Consider the following 17800-nt stretch of genomic DNA (forward strand, 5'->3'; position numbering starts at 1 on the left):
GGTTCTGCCATTCTGGTGGGGAGCCTCCTCTTTGACTCTATTGAATTCCTTCCTTTTGTCATACCACTCTGTTTCTCAAGACAACTTGCTAATCCTGCAGCTTACACCAGCTACAAACTTTACATGCACGCTATTAATAAAGATATTCAAACATAATAATCAATTTACAGTGTTCTAGTCAGTTTTGAACCCAACCAGTCTGAGTTCTGCTTTGCTTGCAATGTTGTCAGGCTTTGTACAGTATCTTGTATTTCTTCTGTTCCTGTCCTTCACCTCAAACACAATTTTTTCCAAAACTGGGCACGTGCTATGAACTGATACCTTACTTGTGTATCCAGCAGCACATGGCTCTTGAAAGAGCTTATGGATCAGTAAGTGTTTTAAAGTCTTTGCTCCTTCACATTTATGTGTTTGTATAACACATCCCCCCTCAAGCACACTTCTTTACATGCTATTGACTTTCAGTTGAATCATCTCCAAACACTTGCAGGCTGACTAATCTGTTCCCATGCTCAAAGACAGATGTTCAAGGGATCAGAGCTCCCTTTTCCCCCTGCATTGGTTACGCTGAGCTGGGGATGCTGGGCATAGTTTGGGATTTTTATGTGGTTCTACCAGAGAGAGAAAATATCCCTGGCCTCAGTCAGCCATAGCTACTGAAAAATCAATATATTAGAAGCCCCACATCCTGGATGCTGTGATTGCTGCTTCTGTGTTCTGCTTCTGAGGCCATCCTAGCAAGCATGTGAAGACTGTTCTAACTGGCAGTTCTGAGGCCCCAAAGTACTGATTGACTTTGAAGAAAAGTGGACTGGTTTCCATCTCATAATCTATGTGCTTCTTCAGTTTGTTATTCTAGCCATTCACTTTGCATTTTAGCCTCTCTAAATGGGCTCTGAAGGCATATATATGATCCTGCAGATATTGATTTCATTCTCCAGCTTTTCGGTACTTTGCCTGTTCTCTGTGAGGTGTTGAAAATAAGTACTAATGATCTCAAGCTGGCACTAACCAGTTGTTTTCACAGATACAAGGTTCATCACACTCAAATACTTTGAAAATACTTGACTTATTTCAACTTTCCAAATTACTCCTTCCCTACTAAAAGCAGTAGGCACTAACTGGGCTTGTCATTAAATTGTAGTAAGTCTCTTATTAAAGAAATATTTTAAAAAGCATTGGGTTTTGTAACACTTCAGTGTCATGTCTCCTCCCCCCTCAGCAGATTATTTTGTCCCATGCTCTGGCTCAAATAGCTGATCTGTTGCAAGAGGGAGATTCCCTCTCAAGTGTGACATGACTCTGTCCTCTGACTTTCTATGCATCAAAAGCAGCCCCAGATTCTAATAGCATTGTATTTTGTAGGAATCTGAACTACAAAGTAAGGAACCCTCAAACAGGGTATTTAGTATCTCAGAGTATCTGAACCTGTGATGCTAAATGCAAGGACTTTGTAGCTTTGTAACTATGTGTAGGGTGTACTCAAACCCCAGAAATATTTTAATAGTTCCATAGAAGCCTCTATCCCTTAAATGAAAAATACATCATGTCAACATGCAGCCAATCTTGCAGGGTTTACTAAATCTGTGTGCTGTGATATCCAAGTGCTATCCAAGCACTGCTTGTCGGCTAAATTACAGAAAACTTGAAGGTGTTTTCCCAGCATGCTGCTACTGCCATAGCATCTTCAGGCCCTTGAAAATGGAAACCATACCCTTTCTGTCTGCCTTCAAACACATCACTGCAATCTATTCTACTTGAAACATGAGTGCAAATATTCCTTGTTTACCACTTATACTAAACCAGGCTCTGAACTTCTACCATGGCTCCCTATTTCCTCTTGAGGACTCAAGAATTTGAAGCTTCTTGTACTCAGTGTTTGTAACCATCTGTCCAGCCCTGCACATATTGTGGAATAAGTACAAAGCTTCAGACTACATTGGGGAAAGTGGATTATTCAAATTTAGCAAAAGAGAAGTCCCATGGAAACAAACCACTGGATTTTGTTATGTTTTTCCTTTTGAATTTCTTTCACTCAATTTAATTGCTATAGACTGTATCACAATACATGATAAGTTCTTAATGAAGGACACTATCATTCATTTTGTACTTGCACAGTAACCAGAGCAAATGAAATCAGTTTTGGTAAGGGGAATCGACCCAGTAACTGCCTAAATACATGACAATTTCACAGAACTGGTACTTTAAATTAAACATTATGAGAAGCTGCTCTACTGAGACAGAAAGGGCAGTATGTGATTTTTTCCTTATCTCCCACTTATGTTGTAATATGATATTTGTACTTGAAGCTAGCAAGAATATTAAATCAGAGTCTTTCTGGATTGAAATAAGGAGACAGATTGTAATAAAAATGGCATAACAGAAGTTCTGTATTTTTCCCTGAATTATGAATAGTCATGTTTCATAAGCAAAAGTTGGCATTCCAAGTGTTTGTTAATAAGAAGAATGATAAGAACTTTTAAGAGGAAATATACTTACCAAAAACATGGAATCCTAAAGTACAGGTGTAAGTGGCCCATTCTATATCCCTAGTTGTTTCAACACTCACAACTTGTTTACAAGCAGAGGGGATCCCTAGAAAAGAAAAAAACCCCACATAACAACATATTTCATTCTCAAATTGTATAGATTTCTGATTACACCAGATGAATTAAAACATATGGTTGATCTTGGCAGTTATATGGTCTCATTTAAATTTTAAATCTGTGTTAGACTGCATGAACTTTGCACAAAAGGACTAAAAATAATTCTTACTCACAGTATAAGATTTCATAGTCTCCTGAATTTGATACGAGATATTGTGAATTAACAGACCAATCCAGATGAGTAATGAAGCTGGAATGACCCTATAAAGAGAAAATGTATTGTATCAACTGCACTAACAGTGTGCCACAATGTGACAGTGTTAATACAGTGCTACAAAATACCCTTTGGGTGTTGATACTGAACCAGGAGAAAAAAGGTTACTTACTGAACATTTGCCAATTCTAGAGTACTTTCTTCCATTTTCACTTACACCATATATATAAATACAGTTGTCATGGGAACCTATTGCCAAGAAGTTTCCATCTATAAACAGAAAAGTGAAACTGCAATTATTCCTGTAAGAAAGAGCTTAGGCTAATTTTGTAAAGTTTGTTTGAAAAGTCACAGACAAGAGGAACTGTTCTTAAAGGCCTTGATATTAAAAAATGAATAAATTAAATTTTGTTTTAAATTTTCCAGTTGCATATTGATGTATTTATCAAGACTAAAAACCAGCAATTTAATACTTCCAAATATTACTGTTAAAAACACATGACATTTTTGGAAGCAGCTACAGTCCATTTAGGACTAACCCAATTGCAAAAACCAGCAGAGTTAAGTCTTTATTTTTTTTCCCTTCTTCACAGTGAAACCATATTGAACATGTTGGGGAGGGAGGTAAAACAAAACCAGAGCTTAAGATACCACCCATAAAGTCCTGCCAATGTTTCATTGCACACTTATTTTCAACTTCAGTGTGGCAAGAAGGGACTTATTATAAAACAAGCCAACCCCTAATTTAATAAAAAAATTCAATGCCTTTTTTTCCCCAGTAAATAAATGCTCTCAAACCTGGTGAGTAACGCATTACAGACAGCTGTTCGTTTCCATCTGTGTGTACAGTGACCAAGTCTTTTGTTTCTGTGTCAAACACAAACCACCTGTTGTAAACACAGAAAGAGGCCAATAAATCATTCCAAAAAGAATTTAAATCTACTGTAATCTTGACCAACTTTGCTTCTGTCAAAATAGCATAAGTTTTATACCAAGAAGAGAAAAACAGCAAATGCTACTCAGTTTGGTCTATTTTTACTTTAACACAATGATAGTTTCTTTCACATCTTTTTTAACTGTAAAAATGCATGGGCATTGACCCCAATATCAGTCTTCTGATTTTAGTGTGTTTTAGTATGCAATGCATAAGAATAAAATAAGCATTCCTTGTGATGTCCCTTCTCCTTTAAAGATCTTCCTCTATGCTGTGCTGGTGTTTAAATTGATGGCTGCATTAAATCCTAGAGCAAGGGAAAACACAAGCAAGCATCAGGACCATTCTGTTCTGATAGAAGAAAGGGATGAATTAATTTATTTTAAAGTTAATTGATTCATTATTTTTTCAGTAGTTTAGTTTAATTGATTAATTTTAATGAACCAAAAATTAGTTTGTGAAAACATGTAGAAAGGGCAAACATAAAATTTGCATTTCAATACTTGCATCAGATTACTAAAGACAAAGGGAATATTCCTCAAAAGTTTCTCCTTCTGTTTTACTTTATTTAGTAGATAAAGTACATTCAGTAACAAAAGTAAGTCCTTTATTTAGGATTGATATAAAATCTGAAATAAGCTCATAACTTTCCTGTATGTACTCAGTGAACTGGAACTGTTTTCAGTACTAACAGCCAAGCCTGCCCTCAAGTGACACTAAAGCAGAGGGAGAAGTTAGGCAAAGGCAGTCCCTCCTGTGAGAGACAACCACAGATAAACCCTGCAGCTGCCACTGATGTCACCAAGGCTCAACCTGCTGCCTAAAATACTCCCCTGCACCTCAGTTTCCTCTGCCTTGTCTATCCCTCACACTCTGCAAGCAGAACAAGTCTCTTAATGTGCATTTTTACACTATGTCTAGCACAGGGGAACATTTGACAATTTTTTTAAAGCCTCTCTGGTTGTCACTGCATTAGGGACCATGAACCCCTTGCTACATTTTCCAACACACAGAATTTTTCTATGGGATTTCCTCCATGCAGCCCTAAAGGCCTTGGAGGAAATCTCACTCCACTACATCAAACTCCCCCTTTAGCCTCTCCTTTTTCCCAGTGGACACAGAGATTTAACATTTAGACCACTGGTATGGTGACAGCACTTCCCATGCCTGGTCTCACAGCTCACCTAGATTTTCTGCTCTTTCTTCCACTGATCTACACTGTCTCTCACTCCCAGGGCAGAAACCATCTCTGTTCATGCAACACTCAGCAAACACAGGGTGCTGGCCCAAGCCTGGGGTTTCTAGGTACTGAGGCAATACAAATAAATTTCACTGTGACATTCAATAGAAATCAATAGGGAATGAAGATGTGTGATTACATACATCTACATGAGCTTGGATGTGAGCTGGAAAAATCAGAGTTTTTTTGGTGTCCAAGGTGTAGCTCTGCACCTCTTACCTTCCAGTTAGTGTCCCTACTGCAACAACAGATGCTGAAGGATGAAAACCTGAAGACTGTGCTGGATCCTGAAATGTTTCAAAAAGAAACATGCTTTTTTACCAGTCCATGCTATCAAGTTATAACAAAAATACAATTCAATTATTTGCCCCTGGAACAGAGTAAAACTATTTTGTTCATTTTTAGGGGTCATTTCTTCTCATTATATCTCTTTCAGTATAAACTTGAGGCATAAAAAAGCATTTTTAACTAATTGAAATATTTTATTTTCCCTCTATACAAGGCCACTCTTTTCTGCTTTTTAGTCTCTAAAAATAATTTGGTGAGTGATTTCATAACAATAACATTGGCAATGGCAGCTTCTCAATAAATCCCAAAGAAATAAGAGATAAAAATAACTTCTTAAACTAGAGCTGACCTTAGAATTAAGCATCAAAGCTGCAGTTTACCTGCAGTCTGGAGGACAAGCAAGTCCCTTATTCAACAAAGGTGTGTGGCACTTGGCAGGAGGGGTAAAGCCTAACTCCTACACACACCAACACCTTTTTCCAGCACCTGCTAAGCTGCAGCTCAGTGGGAGCTTAAGGGCATAAACTGGGTTTCTTATTTGGATGTGCAATTTTAAAACATTTTACTTGGTAAAACTTTAGTGTTTTTCTTGCAATTTAAACATATGCCTAAAAAAAAGATTAGCATTTTCTTTCTAATACTTGTCCAGTTACAAAGAATGAGGTCCAGAACTTTTCAGGTTATAGCAGAAAATACCAATACAGGGTTTTTTTCCTTATACCATTAAAACATAATTTTAAAATGCAAGCAAAAAACCCAGTTCAGGGATCCATGTCATGGAAATGCTTGTGTCTTTAATTTTCTGTATTTTAAAACAGTATCACATTGTAGCTCTTTCAGTAAACCTGCTGACATTTTTGTTGAGAAAACATTACATTAATTGGTAATTACTAGCCCTAGAGGCTAGGAGGAAAGGATATTCTCATTAATGATAAGCAAGTGACTAATTTAAAATAATTACTAACTCTAAAGAAAATTTCAGAGAATTGTTGAGATCCAGGATTTCTATGCCCAGCTTGTAATACACTACAGCATTTCAGAAAGGAAAACTTCCTAATGTTTTTAAAGTATAATTCCATAGCAAATGCAAAGATATTTCGTTGAATAAACCAGAGGTTCAAACAGAGCATTTAATCTAACTTGTACTCAGAATACCTGCATTAAAAAGCTTTTACATTGATCTATATGACAAAAATAGGTTAACATGAAATGATTTTTTCCCTTCAAGTTAATATTTTAAGGTAACTTTAAACAATAATCTTAAGAAAAACCAAAATGACTAGAGTATTTCTGTAACAGAGAGCTGTATTTAATAAATGTATACCTCTATAATCTTGTTCCAGATAGGATGGTGAGTGGTTGCATCCCAGAGTGTAATGTGTTTGTCATGTCCACATGTGAAGAACTGAGGCTTAGAGGAATGGACTGCAAGTCCCCAGAGCTCATCAGTGTGGCCCTATGCAAGCAGAGATGTTTTTAGACAAGAAGGTCAGGCCATGAAAACCAAACATGTTTAAACAGTATTAAAATGACCAAACTATATATTAAAACATTCCAAAAATATGTTAGCTCTAGATATTACATATTTATAATTATTCTTAATGCTGAAAGTACTATAATAAATCAGATGTATATTTATGAAAATTAATTTTAAACAGGATATTTACTGCTCTTACACATTTAGAAGTGTTCCTGTAAGGAAACCCAGCTTACCTGGGTGATTGGGAAAAAGTCTCCTGACAGGGTGCCCTGTAGGACGAAGTTTCTGGTGGTTCCTATTAATACAACATCTCCTTTTCCCTCTGCTACTGTTCTTATTGGACCAAACTGCTCTGGAATCTGTGGTCAGAACAGACAAAGGACAGATAAGTCAGACAATTCATCAGGTATTGCCATTTTTAAAGTAGTAAATGTGTTTTAATAAATATTGCACAGCGAAGAAATGAATACACATGCCTGTCTTGCAAAATTTTGTAACAACTTGCATCAGCTCAGTAACTTCTATAACACTGCAAAACAAGACTTTATTATCTACAGAATACTCAGCTAAATCAAGCATTTCAAGAAACACAAAGGTTCCTTCATGCTGTGTTAATTCAATAGTATTTAATTGCAGCTGTGATATCAGAATAAGCATTTCTACTCTGAGCATTTTCTGGCAATGAATGTTTCTTTAATTGCAGCCTTGGTTCTGAAAGAGCCAGTGCAAATCTCTAAAATAAAGTTCAAGGGAAGATGTAAAATAACAAGGAATACCCGAATATGAACAAATAAGAGAAAAAAGAAGGACACCACAGTTAGAAACAGCACAACAAGCATGTCCCTTGTACTGTGTTGAAAAATGAATTACAAAAAGAGACATGCCAGTTGCATATATATTTGCAACATTAAATATGATTAATATTATAAAGTTAATTATACAGTAGTATTATTTAATTATTATTTAATATTATATAGTACAGTTGAAGCTCTTTCTCAGACTTTTCTGCTGATTCTTCTCTTAGATTCAGTATGCAAACAAAGTAGTTCTGTCCAAACAAATTCTGCTTTAGTCTTCTAAGTTCCTACATAGCAGCTGGAGTAATTTTCAAATTTTGTTTAAATTACATTTTAAAATCAACAACATCAACCAAGAAATAAATGAAAAACTTTAAGTATTAAAACCCTAAAAAAATCCTGACATCATTCTGGGAAAGAGGAATGCATAAAATCATTTCAATACTGTAATACTCTGAAGTTAAACATTACCTCACATTATTAAATGAAAAGAAAGGAAGAAATAATATGGAAAGATACACAAGATTTGTTTTCCAGCTACCACAGACCTTAGAAAGGAAATATTAAGTTAATGAATAGGCAATCACAGGAATGACCTGAGGACTGAAAATTTGAGGTGTCCTGTGCAGGGCCAGGAGTTGGACTTGATGATCCTGATGGGGTCCTTCCAACTCAGCATATGAAAATACAGTATTTTACCAATGATTTCAATGATTTGCTTTCCCATAGAACACAGATCCATAAGAAAAAACAAAATAAAAAGATGCTCAGAGAACAACAGAATTTTATTTTAAGTAGCAGAGTAATTTCAAGATAGGCAATATCACCTCAGTTTTGTGAATTTTTTGGTAGTTTCCATTCCAAGAGATCAGCTTTCGGTCTTTTCCTCCCCCTGATACCAAGGTGCCATCTCGCAGCATACACAGGGCAAAGATTCCACCCTCATGTGCTCCTTGAACTGCATGGCTTATTCTGTTGGTACCTGAACAGAAGGGAAAAAGGCATTATTACTGAAATGCTCAGCTTAAGAGCTCCTTTCCCCCCATTTTTTTTTCTCCGTTTCTCTACTATCTCTCAAGGATTGCATTTAAACAATGATAACAGTGGGCTGGACCAAAACACACAGACCCACAGAAGACGCTGCATTAGTATATTTTACAATATCTTCTCCCTACCTCAAAAATAAAAACATACATACTCAGTCCAGGTCAAGAACAAAATAAAATAGGTTCATTTAAACCTTTCAAGGGGGTTTAAGTGAAATAATTTGACCTCACATCTGACCTGTAGTAGCACTACACACCTTATCATCAAAAACCCATAACCCAGTCACTTTTCTCCTCCAGATATAAGATATTCTGCAGCCTCCACATCCTGAACTTGTTGCAAAATCTGACTAAGCTAGAGGTCCTTGTATATCTGGCAGAATGTGCTGATCACTCTTCATTCTCTGTGCTTATTTACTGATGAACTTGGCTTGTTTAAGTAGCTTCTTAGACTCAACACTGTCAAAACCAACCACTTCAGATTAAGTATCTCTAATTTGGCGAATTATTACTATTATGAAGTACAAATAAATGATTACTGGTGATTCTATTACTGAAATGTGCACCTTGCATCAAAGCTTTGCTAACTTGATGTTTAGCACAAGTGAGGGGCTGATGGAAGTTAGGAAAAACAAACTGCCTTTCCTTCATCCATGTCTATGGATATAATGGGTCAGGCACAACTGATTTCTATTAAGTTTTTGCTAAGGGTACTCTGACCTGGTGGAAGCAGCCCTCTCTTGCACATAGAGCTCTGAGTCAAAAGTAGTGAAGGCAGAGCAAGTACACTGTATGAGACAGAAAAACAAGAAAAAACATTTTTGCCCAACCCTAAAGAGCTGGCAGAAGTTGGGATCTTGAGCATACAGAGAATTCCTTTTTATTTCTGGGAGAAAGGGCAGAGGATGCTGCTTGCAGTCAAGGCAGAAATTGGTCTACCAGCATGATGGCAAACTGGCCCCTGAGCAGTGCACTGCCCCTGTCTCCCTTGTCTGCTGGCAGTCAAAAACAACAATAAAGAACAGGGACATGGCACAGTGCAATTTCTAAAGTCAGTTTAGAAGGAAAAGTGTTGAAGTGCCTTGCTATAAATTACCACAGGAAAAAGGAAAGGGAGATAAATGAGAAACCAAGTTACAAACGCCATATCCACCCCTGTCCCCAGCAGTGTACTGGTCAAGGAGATAATTAGCTGACAGTCCTTGGTTGAAAAAGAAAAAACAAAACAAGTAAGGCTTAGCTGTATAATTGATTCACTATATTGTTTTCAGGGTCTTATCCCTTTGAGTAGTATCTTGGGAGAAAGCACTGAGTAAATAGGAAAAAGCTGTCATCCACATCCCTTCTTCCTTTGCTAATAAGGCCTCCTTTAAGGGAATCTCCTTATCCCTATGCATGGCATCTCAGGCACTAAGTACACATTTAGGATGTTGCTGCTGTTTGCCCTCTGGCAGGCATTGCCTTCTGCTGCCTAAAAAAAGATCTCTTCTTACTAGAAAATGCTTTTAAATAAGTTCTTCCTATCCATCTGTTCTTCTGAAATAAAGGAATCAATTAGATCTGAATGCATTTTAGCTTGACTTCCTAGGAAAACAAATACTGCTATTTGTTGTCTTTTTAAAAGTGTGTGTCAATAGGCATAATTTCTGCAAACAGTAGAGAGGGACAGGATAGGAGACTGGAGATCATCAGTTACATCAACAATGTTTCTTTCTGTACAGTGATTAAAGAAGGAACTTTTCTTGGCATCTCTTACATCAGTAAATGCCCCACATGCTGGCATAGCTCTGTGATTCAGTATTTGACCATAGGAAACACATTTGATAGAATTTTGTGCTCTAGCAGTTAGGTACAGATATTCTTTAGCTTCCTGTAGAAAAGAATCCAGGCACAATCTCCTGGATTGGTCTTGGGAAAGAACTCAAGATAAAAGAAAATTTCTTCTTCTTGAAATGAAGCTCTACACTCAAGTCTACACTCATAGTCTAATATTAAGATGGAAGTGAATAGTGACATTCTCTCTTACCTTTCCCCCAAACCAAAATGTTTCCACTTGAGTCTCCTGTAATAGTATCACCATTTTCAGAAAAGGTCACACACAGGACAAACTTTGGCTTCTCTTGTTTCTGCATGGTTATGAAAAATATACACTCACAGCAACACACAACCCATAGAATTTAACTTTATGCATTTGTTAATTTAGTTTTGTCTTATACAGCTCTATTATCACTTAAATATCTATAAAAGTTAAACACATTCCTACAGTCTAAACAGAATAATCTGTGCAAGGGCAGAAGATGCATCAGCTGAGGTTTCTGGCCCAATCCTGCACCCTTTAATTGCAAGCTGGGGACAGAGTGAGTGAGAAGGCTGCCAACATGTAACACAGGACCAGGACTGCTCTGAGATAAACCAAATTTCCCAACTACTGCAGAATGCCAAAGACTTGGAGTATTTAGAAGTGGCCAATGTTTCAAACAAGCTTTATTATTATAATTCTTAACCCCACAGTTTTTAGGAGAAAAAATAAAGTATTACTAGAGGGTTTGGCCATAGTGTAAGAATTAAGGGATCACCTCTAGAAAGAAGCCCAAGTTTCAGTAATGAAACTCTGCATTTAGACACTGACAGCAACAAAACAATTAAATGTGTAAGGGAACAAAAACATCACTGGTAACTTCTAAGGAAATTATATATTCCTTGTTGACAACCTGTGTGTATGATCCCTTTCTCCCCCAAACTAAGAGCTGCTCTATGCAAGGACCACCACTACTCTTTTCCAGCTCTAGCCATCACCAAGACCAACAGAGCCAGAAGAGGCAGAAAAATCCATTTAAAATGCATGAAAAATAAAATGTGACAAAATTTACATGCATTCTCTCAGCATCTCCTCTTGATTTCACACAAAGTATAAGAACTGACATTGTAAATATTTGTTCTGACTCTCCTTGGGAGCCACGAGGAGCCTCCACAAGCAGTTAACTAGCACTCACTGGAGTTATCTGCAGTCATTGCAAACATCCCTCAGCTGTGCACGCAAGTGCTGTACAGCTTAGTCTACATTCAAGAACAAAACCAAATCAAACCTTGAAATGAAAATTATATTTACCAAATAGTGGCCACCTCAATCTGTATTTGAATGACATATGTGCATGTGTCTGAGCAGAACAGAGGAAAAGGGAAGAAAATTCATACAAATGTATTTTTATGGGGTCTTTCCTCTCATAAAACAAAAATCTCCTCCATCACACTCTCTCTCTTTTTTTTTTTTTTTTTTTAATCATAGAGAGTTTTAAGGTAATTTTATTTTCCACAGGTTGTGAGTGGGAGAGTGGTGTTATGTAGCAAAAGAATACAGGAAAAAGAATACAAGGAAAAATGGGCAATTGCATTTCAAAATTTCAGTGTGGAAATTTTACCCTTGGAAAAGTTCTTTGTGCCATACCATGAATGCCACCTGAGCTTCTGCAACACTTTGAGTTTAATAATAATCACTTATTTTGATTTACTCAAACCTTATTAAACCTTATTTCTGTATGACTATATCATTACTATAAACATAAAATTAGAGAAACATTTTATTTTACCTCAAATAATCCTTGCTTTTTAATAAGGGAATTTCCTTCTAATGTCCAAAAATAAAGGTGTGATTTTCCACAGGTGACTATTATATTTGTATCAGTAGGGTGAAAATCTGCAGCAAATACAGCCTCATTAGAGCACTTGGAAGGAAAAAGAAAAACATTGTATCAAAATCTAAAATGCAAAGGAAGGAAAACAATATTACATGGTTCTCTAGTTAGGTAAACTGATACTTCTGACAAAAGAATAATTCTGAGCTATGAATTTACTAACATAGACTGGAATACTCTGTAGTCAAAAAATTAATGTTATGTCTTTATAAGTTAGTATCAAAATGTATCCTTAAAATCATGTCACATAATGAGCACTTCTACACAAAAGATTAGTTTAGGATCTTTTTCCTGCACATGCTCCTATCATTGCTGCCTAAAATTTTCTAATCAATTCTAAAATGACAATTCTAATCAATGACAAGAATGACAACAACAGCAAAATTTTATAAAAACCAAAACTATTGGGGTAATCTTAACAAAGAGAAAATATTCCCTTTCTTCATGTTCCCTGCCTTTTATACAAGTGTTAAAAAGGCACAAAAAGTTAAATACAGAAAGACATTTTATTACAAGAAACCAGATCTACATACAAGCAAGTAGTACAAAATATCTTATTGCAACACCTTGACATCTGCCAGCTTCTCTTCTTTCTGCCAGTCCCACACGGAAAGCACATGGTCATTGGAGTCATCCACAGAGCACAGGCTACTTCCTCCATTCTGAGGCAAAACATGGGAAATATTAATGCATCATCCAAACAGCAAGAGGAACATATAAATACGCATTCAAAATAATGAAATACTTGTGTGTAAGTGGAGATATTTACACATATTTACTCTTTAACTGTTATATTTGTAGTTCGATCTCCATAAAATATAATTATTTATAGGGTCATCCTAAAAAGGGACCCAGAAGAAGGACTCTTGCAAATTGCAGACAGGAATGTGGTAGGTATCTCTTAACAAATATTCAGTAGTGGAAATTCCAAAGGCAAACTACACATCATTATCTATTTTATTATGAAAGCTTTTCCTGATAACTATACTGGATTTCTTTCTTTGCAATTTAAACCAATTATTTCTTCTCAGATGCCTGTTAATACAGGAAACCATTTTATTCTTCATATTAGTATAATAGACCGAAATCGGAAAACATAGTAAGGAATTAGAAAACAACTTATTCTTGACAGGTGTCTTTTTTACAGTTATGACATTTATCACTCTTTCTATTCTCAATTACCCTAATTCCTTCATTCTTTCTTCATTCTTCAGGCCCATAACATGTCAGACACAGCTACAAAAACTGCTGCCCTAGCAGCCCATGAGGTGGGGCAGAGGCAGGACTAAGGAACCTGAAGAGAGGGCATCTAAAGTGAGAGAGCTGCTGCTACTGGGTGGGAAGCGATGCTCAGAACAGGCCAAGCTGTGACCAAAATCACAAAGCAAACATATTAAACACTGACTTTCTTCTGGCAATTCTCCCAATACAGCCCTCTCTTTTCTACTTTCTATAAACATAAGTATCAATGGATTTCAAGTGTTTGTAGAAACTTTCACTGAAGTAAATTTTGCATAGGGAATAGACCAGGTAGTCATCTCCTGTCTAAAAATGCTGTCAGGACAACCAGACACCACCACATACACTTCTTACAGATTCTGTTGTGCACAGGGGGCTTTGCAGCTTGCACGTGCCAGGTCATAGACTCAAGTTTTTATATGGAACTCAAATGCTGCCTATATCAGCATGTAAATATTTCCTTTATCTCTGTGATAGAATAGAGTTCAAAGGATAGTGCCAAGAAGCAAGCAACAGGATTCTACTTTTTTACAATCCTTTATTCATATGCCTATGCTGCTTTTTAGCAAAAGATTTTCATTCTCCTACGGGAGCCTCAATTTTTAAAAGTCTTTCATCAGTCATTTTGGTCACAGTGAGAGAGTTAGAAGGTGCAGAGAGAGTAAATTTCTTATGCAGGGAGAAACCGAATAGGACGATTCAAGAAAATTAGGGATGCTGAAATCTCAAGTACACAAGTATTTTTCAACTGCTGAAGAAATTAATTGCAGTTTATTTTAAGTACATGGTAAATCTCTGAGAATGTTGAGATACTGTCAACTTTAATTGCAGCCTAAACTGTTGGAAACAACTGGGCTGCGAGCTTTCCTCCTCTAAAGAGAAACTTGAGAGAAAAGACAGCTTGAAAGTTTGTTTTGGTAACCTAAATTTCAAAGATTTAAAGATCCTTCCAGCAAACAGTCTTGATATGACTATTCATATACTTTACTTACAGATTTAGAAAAAGCAATGCAAGTGACAGCTCGGTCAAAAAACCCCATTCCGATGACATGAAGTGTGTTCAGAGTTACAGAATCCCAGACACGCACGTGTGGTGGCAATTGCTATAAAACACACACAGAAAACATCAGCTCAAACAATGATGGAGAAAACCCATCAGGATTTGAACAAATGAGAATGAATCTGGAAAAATAAAAAGCACAGTTGAAGGTATAAAAATTATCAGGACCTCTCTAGAGTCACCCATGTAAGCACAGATACATTACAAATGGTTTGCTGATTATTGTGCATAGGACCAGTATCTGGGACTGACTATGCAGAGGGTACAGCAAGTCAGATATCAGTTTGTTCACTGAAGTTCACAGCCACTGAGACACTTGGCATGAATTGAAAATCGTTGATGACTTTGAGACATGGGATTTATTGGTAGGCCCAGGTAGACTTTAAACTGTACCAACTGAGATAACTCTGGTAAATGTAAAAGGTAAAAGTGTTAAAAGAAGCTCAGGAATTTTTAAAACGTATCAACATTATAAAAATGGTTGGGGAAAATAACTTTATGCTCAAACTCTTTTTTAGAACTTTAACCAGAATGAGATTGCTTTTGTAAATTATTTTGTAAATAAAATTCCAGATGTATATCCTGGCCCCAGATCATCTCCTCCCCTCTGCCTTTGGCTCCGGGCGCCCCGCGATGCCCCCAATGGCCACCAGGGGGCAGCCCCGGGCAGCCGGTGGAGTCCCGCGCTCAGAGGCCGCCAATTCTTCCTTTAACATAAATTAATATATCTCTAAAAACCCCAAGGACACAACAATACCTCAGTTAGATTAGTGGCTTTTATACACCTATATACCGTATTCCACTCAAGCCCAGACCTCAGACTTTTAGGCTTTATTTCATAAATCCAGTTGTAAGTAAAATAAAGCTCCAACACATAATAAAAATTAATAGTTTATGCTATTCAGCTAAGTTATCTTTATACAGAACTTATATTGCATAGCTGGTATTTCCTTTTTTTCCCCACTGTTCTGGTTAGGACTGGGATAGAGTTAATTTTCTTTTGGGTAGCTGGTGCAGTGCTGTGTTTTGGACAAGAATAATGCGGATAACACAGATGTTTTGGCTGTTGCTGAGCAGTGCTTACCCTAAGTCAAAGACTCTTCAGTTTCCCATGCTCTGACAGTGAGGAGCAGATGTGAAGCCAGTAGGCAGCATGGTCCAGGCAGCTGATCTGAACTGTCCAAAGGGATATTCCATACCATAGAATAGCATGCATAAACTGGGGAGTTGGCCAGGAGAGGCCAATTGCTGCTGGGGGATGAGCTGGCCATCAGTCAGTGAGCCATTGCATTGTCCATCACTTTTCTTTCTTGGGTCTTTTTTATCTCTTTTTGTTGTCTTTGTTGTTTTTATTATTATTTAATTTAAATTTAATTTAATTAAATTTATTTCTTATTTCAAACCACAGGGTTTGTTGTTTTTCCAATCCTCCTCCCGACCCCACTGAGGGGTGTGGGAGGGGGGTAGGTGAGTGGCTGTGTGGTACTTAATTGCCAGGTTTAAAGCATGACACTCAAAGTACTCAGCATATTGATAATCCAGACTTTATCCCCAAATTCTTCTTTGGCATCTGCCTAGAAGTTTGCAATAGTTTGGTTGTGACAACAGCTGCATACTCTTCTGGGTAACTTTTTCCTCATGGTTTTTACTGCCTATGCTTCTTACCATTCTTTTTCCCTTTTGTTAGCTCTTTGGAGCAATGTTCATCTTACTCTGTTGAAATAGTCCCAGCTTACAGCAAAGCTTACAATAATACAGGTGGCAATAGAGAGAAAGGTATTCTTGCCTAAATGATGGGAAGAGTAATTTATTTTTTTTTTCCAGCAAATAACTCAAACCTGTTCTTCATAGTTTGGTTTTGGTGGCTGCGATGAAAAATGATGTTGTATACTGTACAATTTAATGTCCTCTTTTCTTCCACATCCATCTGCCCTCTCAGGTGTCCTTTGCAGCCTTACCCCTCCATGCTTCCCAGAGACAGTTCCAGATTTACCTTCAGCCTAAGTCATGGAACCAGAAACCACTTACCACTCTTGATAATGGAATTGGGTAAGTGTGAGAGCATGCAATGGGAACTCTCAAATTAAGTTTTGCTTCTGTTCAGCCCAAAAATGTAAGATCAATTACAGTAGGAAAAGAATACAGCATGTATCTTCTTAATAACATATTCTTATGAAATATAAACAATTATACATCAGTAAAGAAGCCACTTACTTTCCCATCCTTGGATGTCCCTGCAACTTGACCTGTTGCTATAGTAATCCTATCAGGATGAACAGCCAGGCTACAGAAGAAAAGAAGAGGCCAAACTTTAATCTATTGACAATCTATTTCAACAAGCTATTACTTGAGCCTGTAATAAATAGCCCTGTTTTAGTCATATAAAGCACACAGCACAAGTGTAAACTTTAAAGAATATAAAACCAGAACTGACAAAACAATTGTCACGCTCTTGTATTTTAAAGTCCTCTGAATTCTTTTTTCACTGCATCTGCTTTGCATGCCATTCTAGAGGCTGAGGACCCTACAAAATGAACTCTGGCAATAATTCATTTAGCTTTACAAACCAGAAAGGCATTCTCTTTCCAGTAAACCTGATAGCTTTGAAATATCTAGAGACAGAAAATTTGAAAGAAAGAAATGAGATGGAACAGGTCCAAGGTAAAAATCTCCTTGTAAAACAACCAGATTATGCAAATAATTCAATTTATGAAACATGCTCACAATTCAAGCCAATTTGGTTATCAGGCCTATTTTTGGCTTCAAGGTACAATGGGTGTTTCATAATGCCCAATCTAAAGAAGGGATGTCAAACTCATTTCACCCATCGGATAATCCAGGTGCTCTTTTTCAGCTACACTGTGCAAGTAGACTGATACCATCAAGATAAACCATTGGTTGATTTAGATTTCAGTTTAATGATTCTGATGTTTGCTGGTATCCAGTAACCTCTGATCTTCAACAAACTTAAATCATTTTGAAGCCAAATCTGGCATGTGTGCATGGCAGCAAACAAACCAGGTCCAGTTTACAGGTTATCTGCCATGGGGTCAGCATGCCTGAAGACTACCAGGAAGGCCACAGGTGAAATTACTATTATTTTGCTGGTTAGGTTGAACCTAAAGGGACTGTACACCTCGTGAAGGGCAATAATTCAATCCTACTTAAAAAATGCAAGGAGAAGATTCTAAAGAAGATAACTTT

General features: G+C 37.0%; 1 protein-coding gene across 8 annotated transcripts in view; it reads right to left on the reverse strand.

The window, feature by feature from the left end:
- EML1 (EMAP like 1) overlaps positions 1–17800 on the reverse strand; it is a 79652-nt gene that overhangs the window by 4366 nt on the left and 57486 nt on the right. For all 8 annotated transcript variants that reach the window (XM_063159979.1, XM_063159978.1, XM_063159983.1 and 5 more), the window contains 13 exons: positions 16811–16880; positions 14529–14639; positions 12864–12959; positions 12193–12327; positions 10632–10731; positions 8387–8541; positions 6996–7121; positions 6607–6738; positions 5214–5281; positions 3619–3707; positions 2993–3090; positions 2780–2867; positions 2500–2595 (listed from right to left, as the gene is read on the reverse strand). In XM_063159979.1, the coding sequence (XP_063016049.1) occupies positions 2500–2595; positions 2780–2867; positions 2993–3090; positions 3619–3707; positions 5214–5281; positions 6607–6738; positions 6996–7121; positions 8387–8541; positions 10632–10731; positions 12193–12327; positions 12864–12959; positions 14529–14639; positions 16811–16880 (1364 nt within the window). The remainder of the gene's footprint in view (positions 1–2499; positions 2596–2779; positions 2868–2992; positions 3091–3618; positions 3708–5213; positions 5282–6606; positions 6739–6995; positions 7122–8386; positions 8542–10631; positions 10732–12192; positions 12328–12863; positions 12960–14528; positions 14640–16810; positions 16881–17800) is intronic.

Source organism: Melospiza melodia, chromosome 6, assembly GCF_035770615.1.
Source record: "Melospiza melodia melodia isolate bMelMel2 chromosome 6, bMelMel2.pri, whole genome shotgun sequence".
NCBI classification, from domain to species: Eukaryota; Metazoa; Chordata; class Aves; order Passeriformes; family Passerellidae; genus Melospiza; species Melospiza melodia.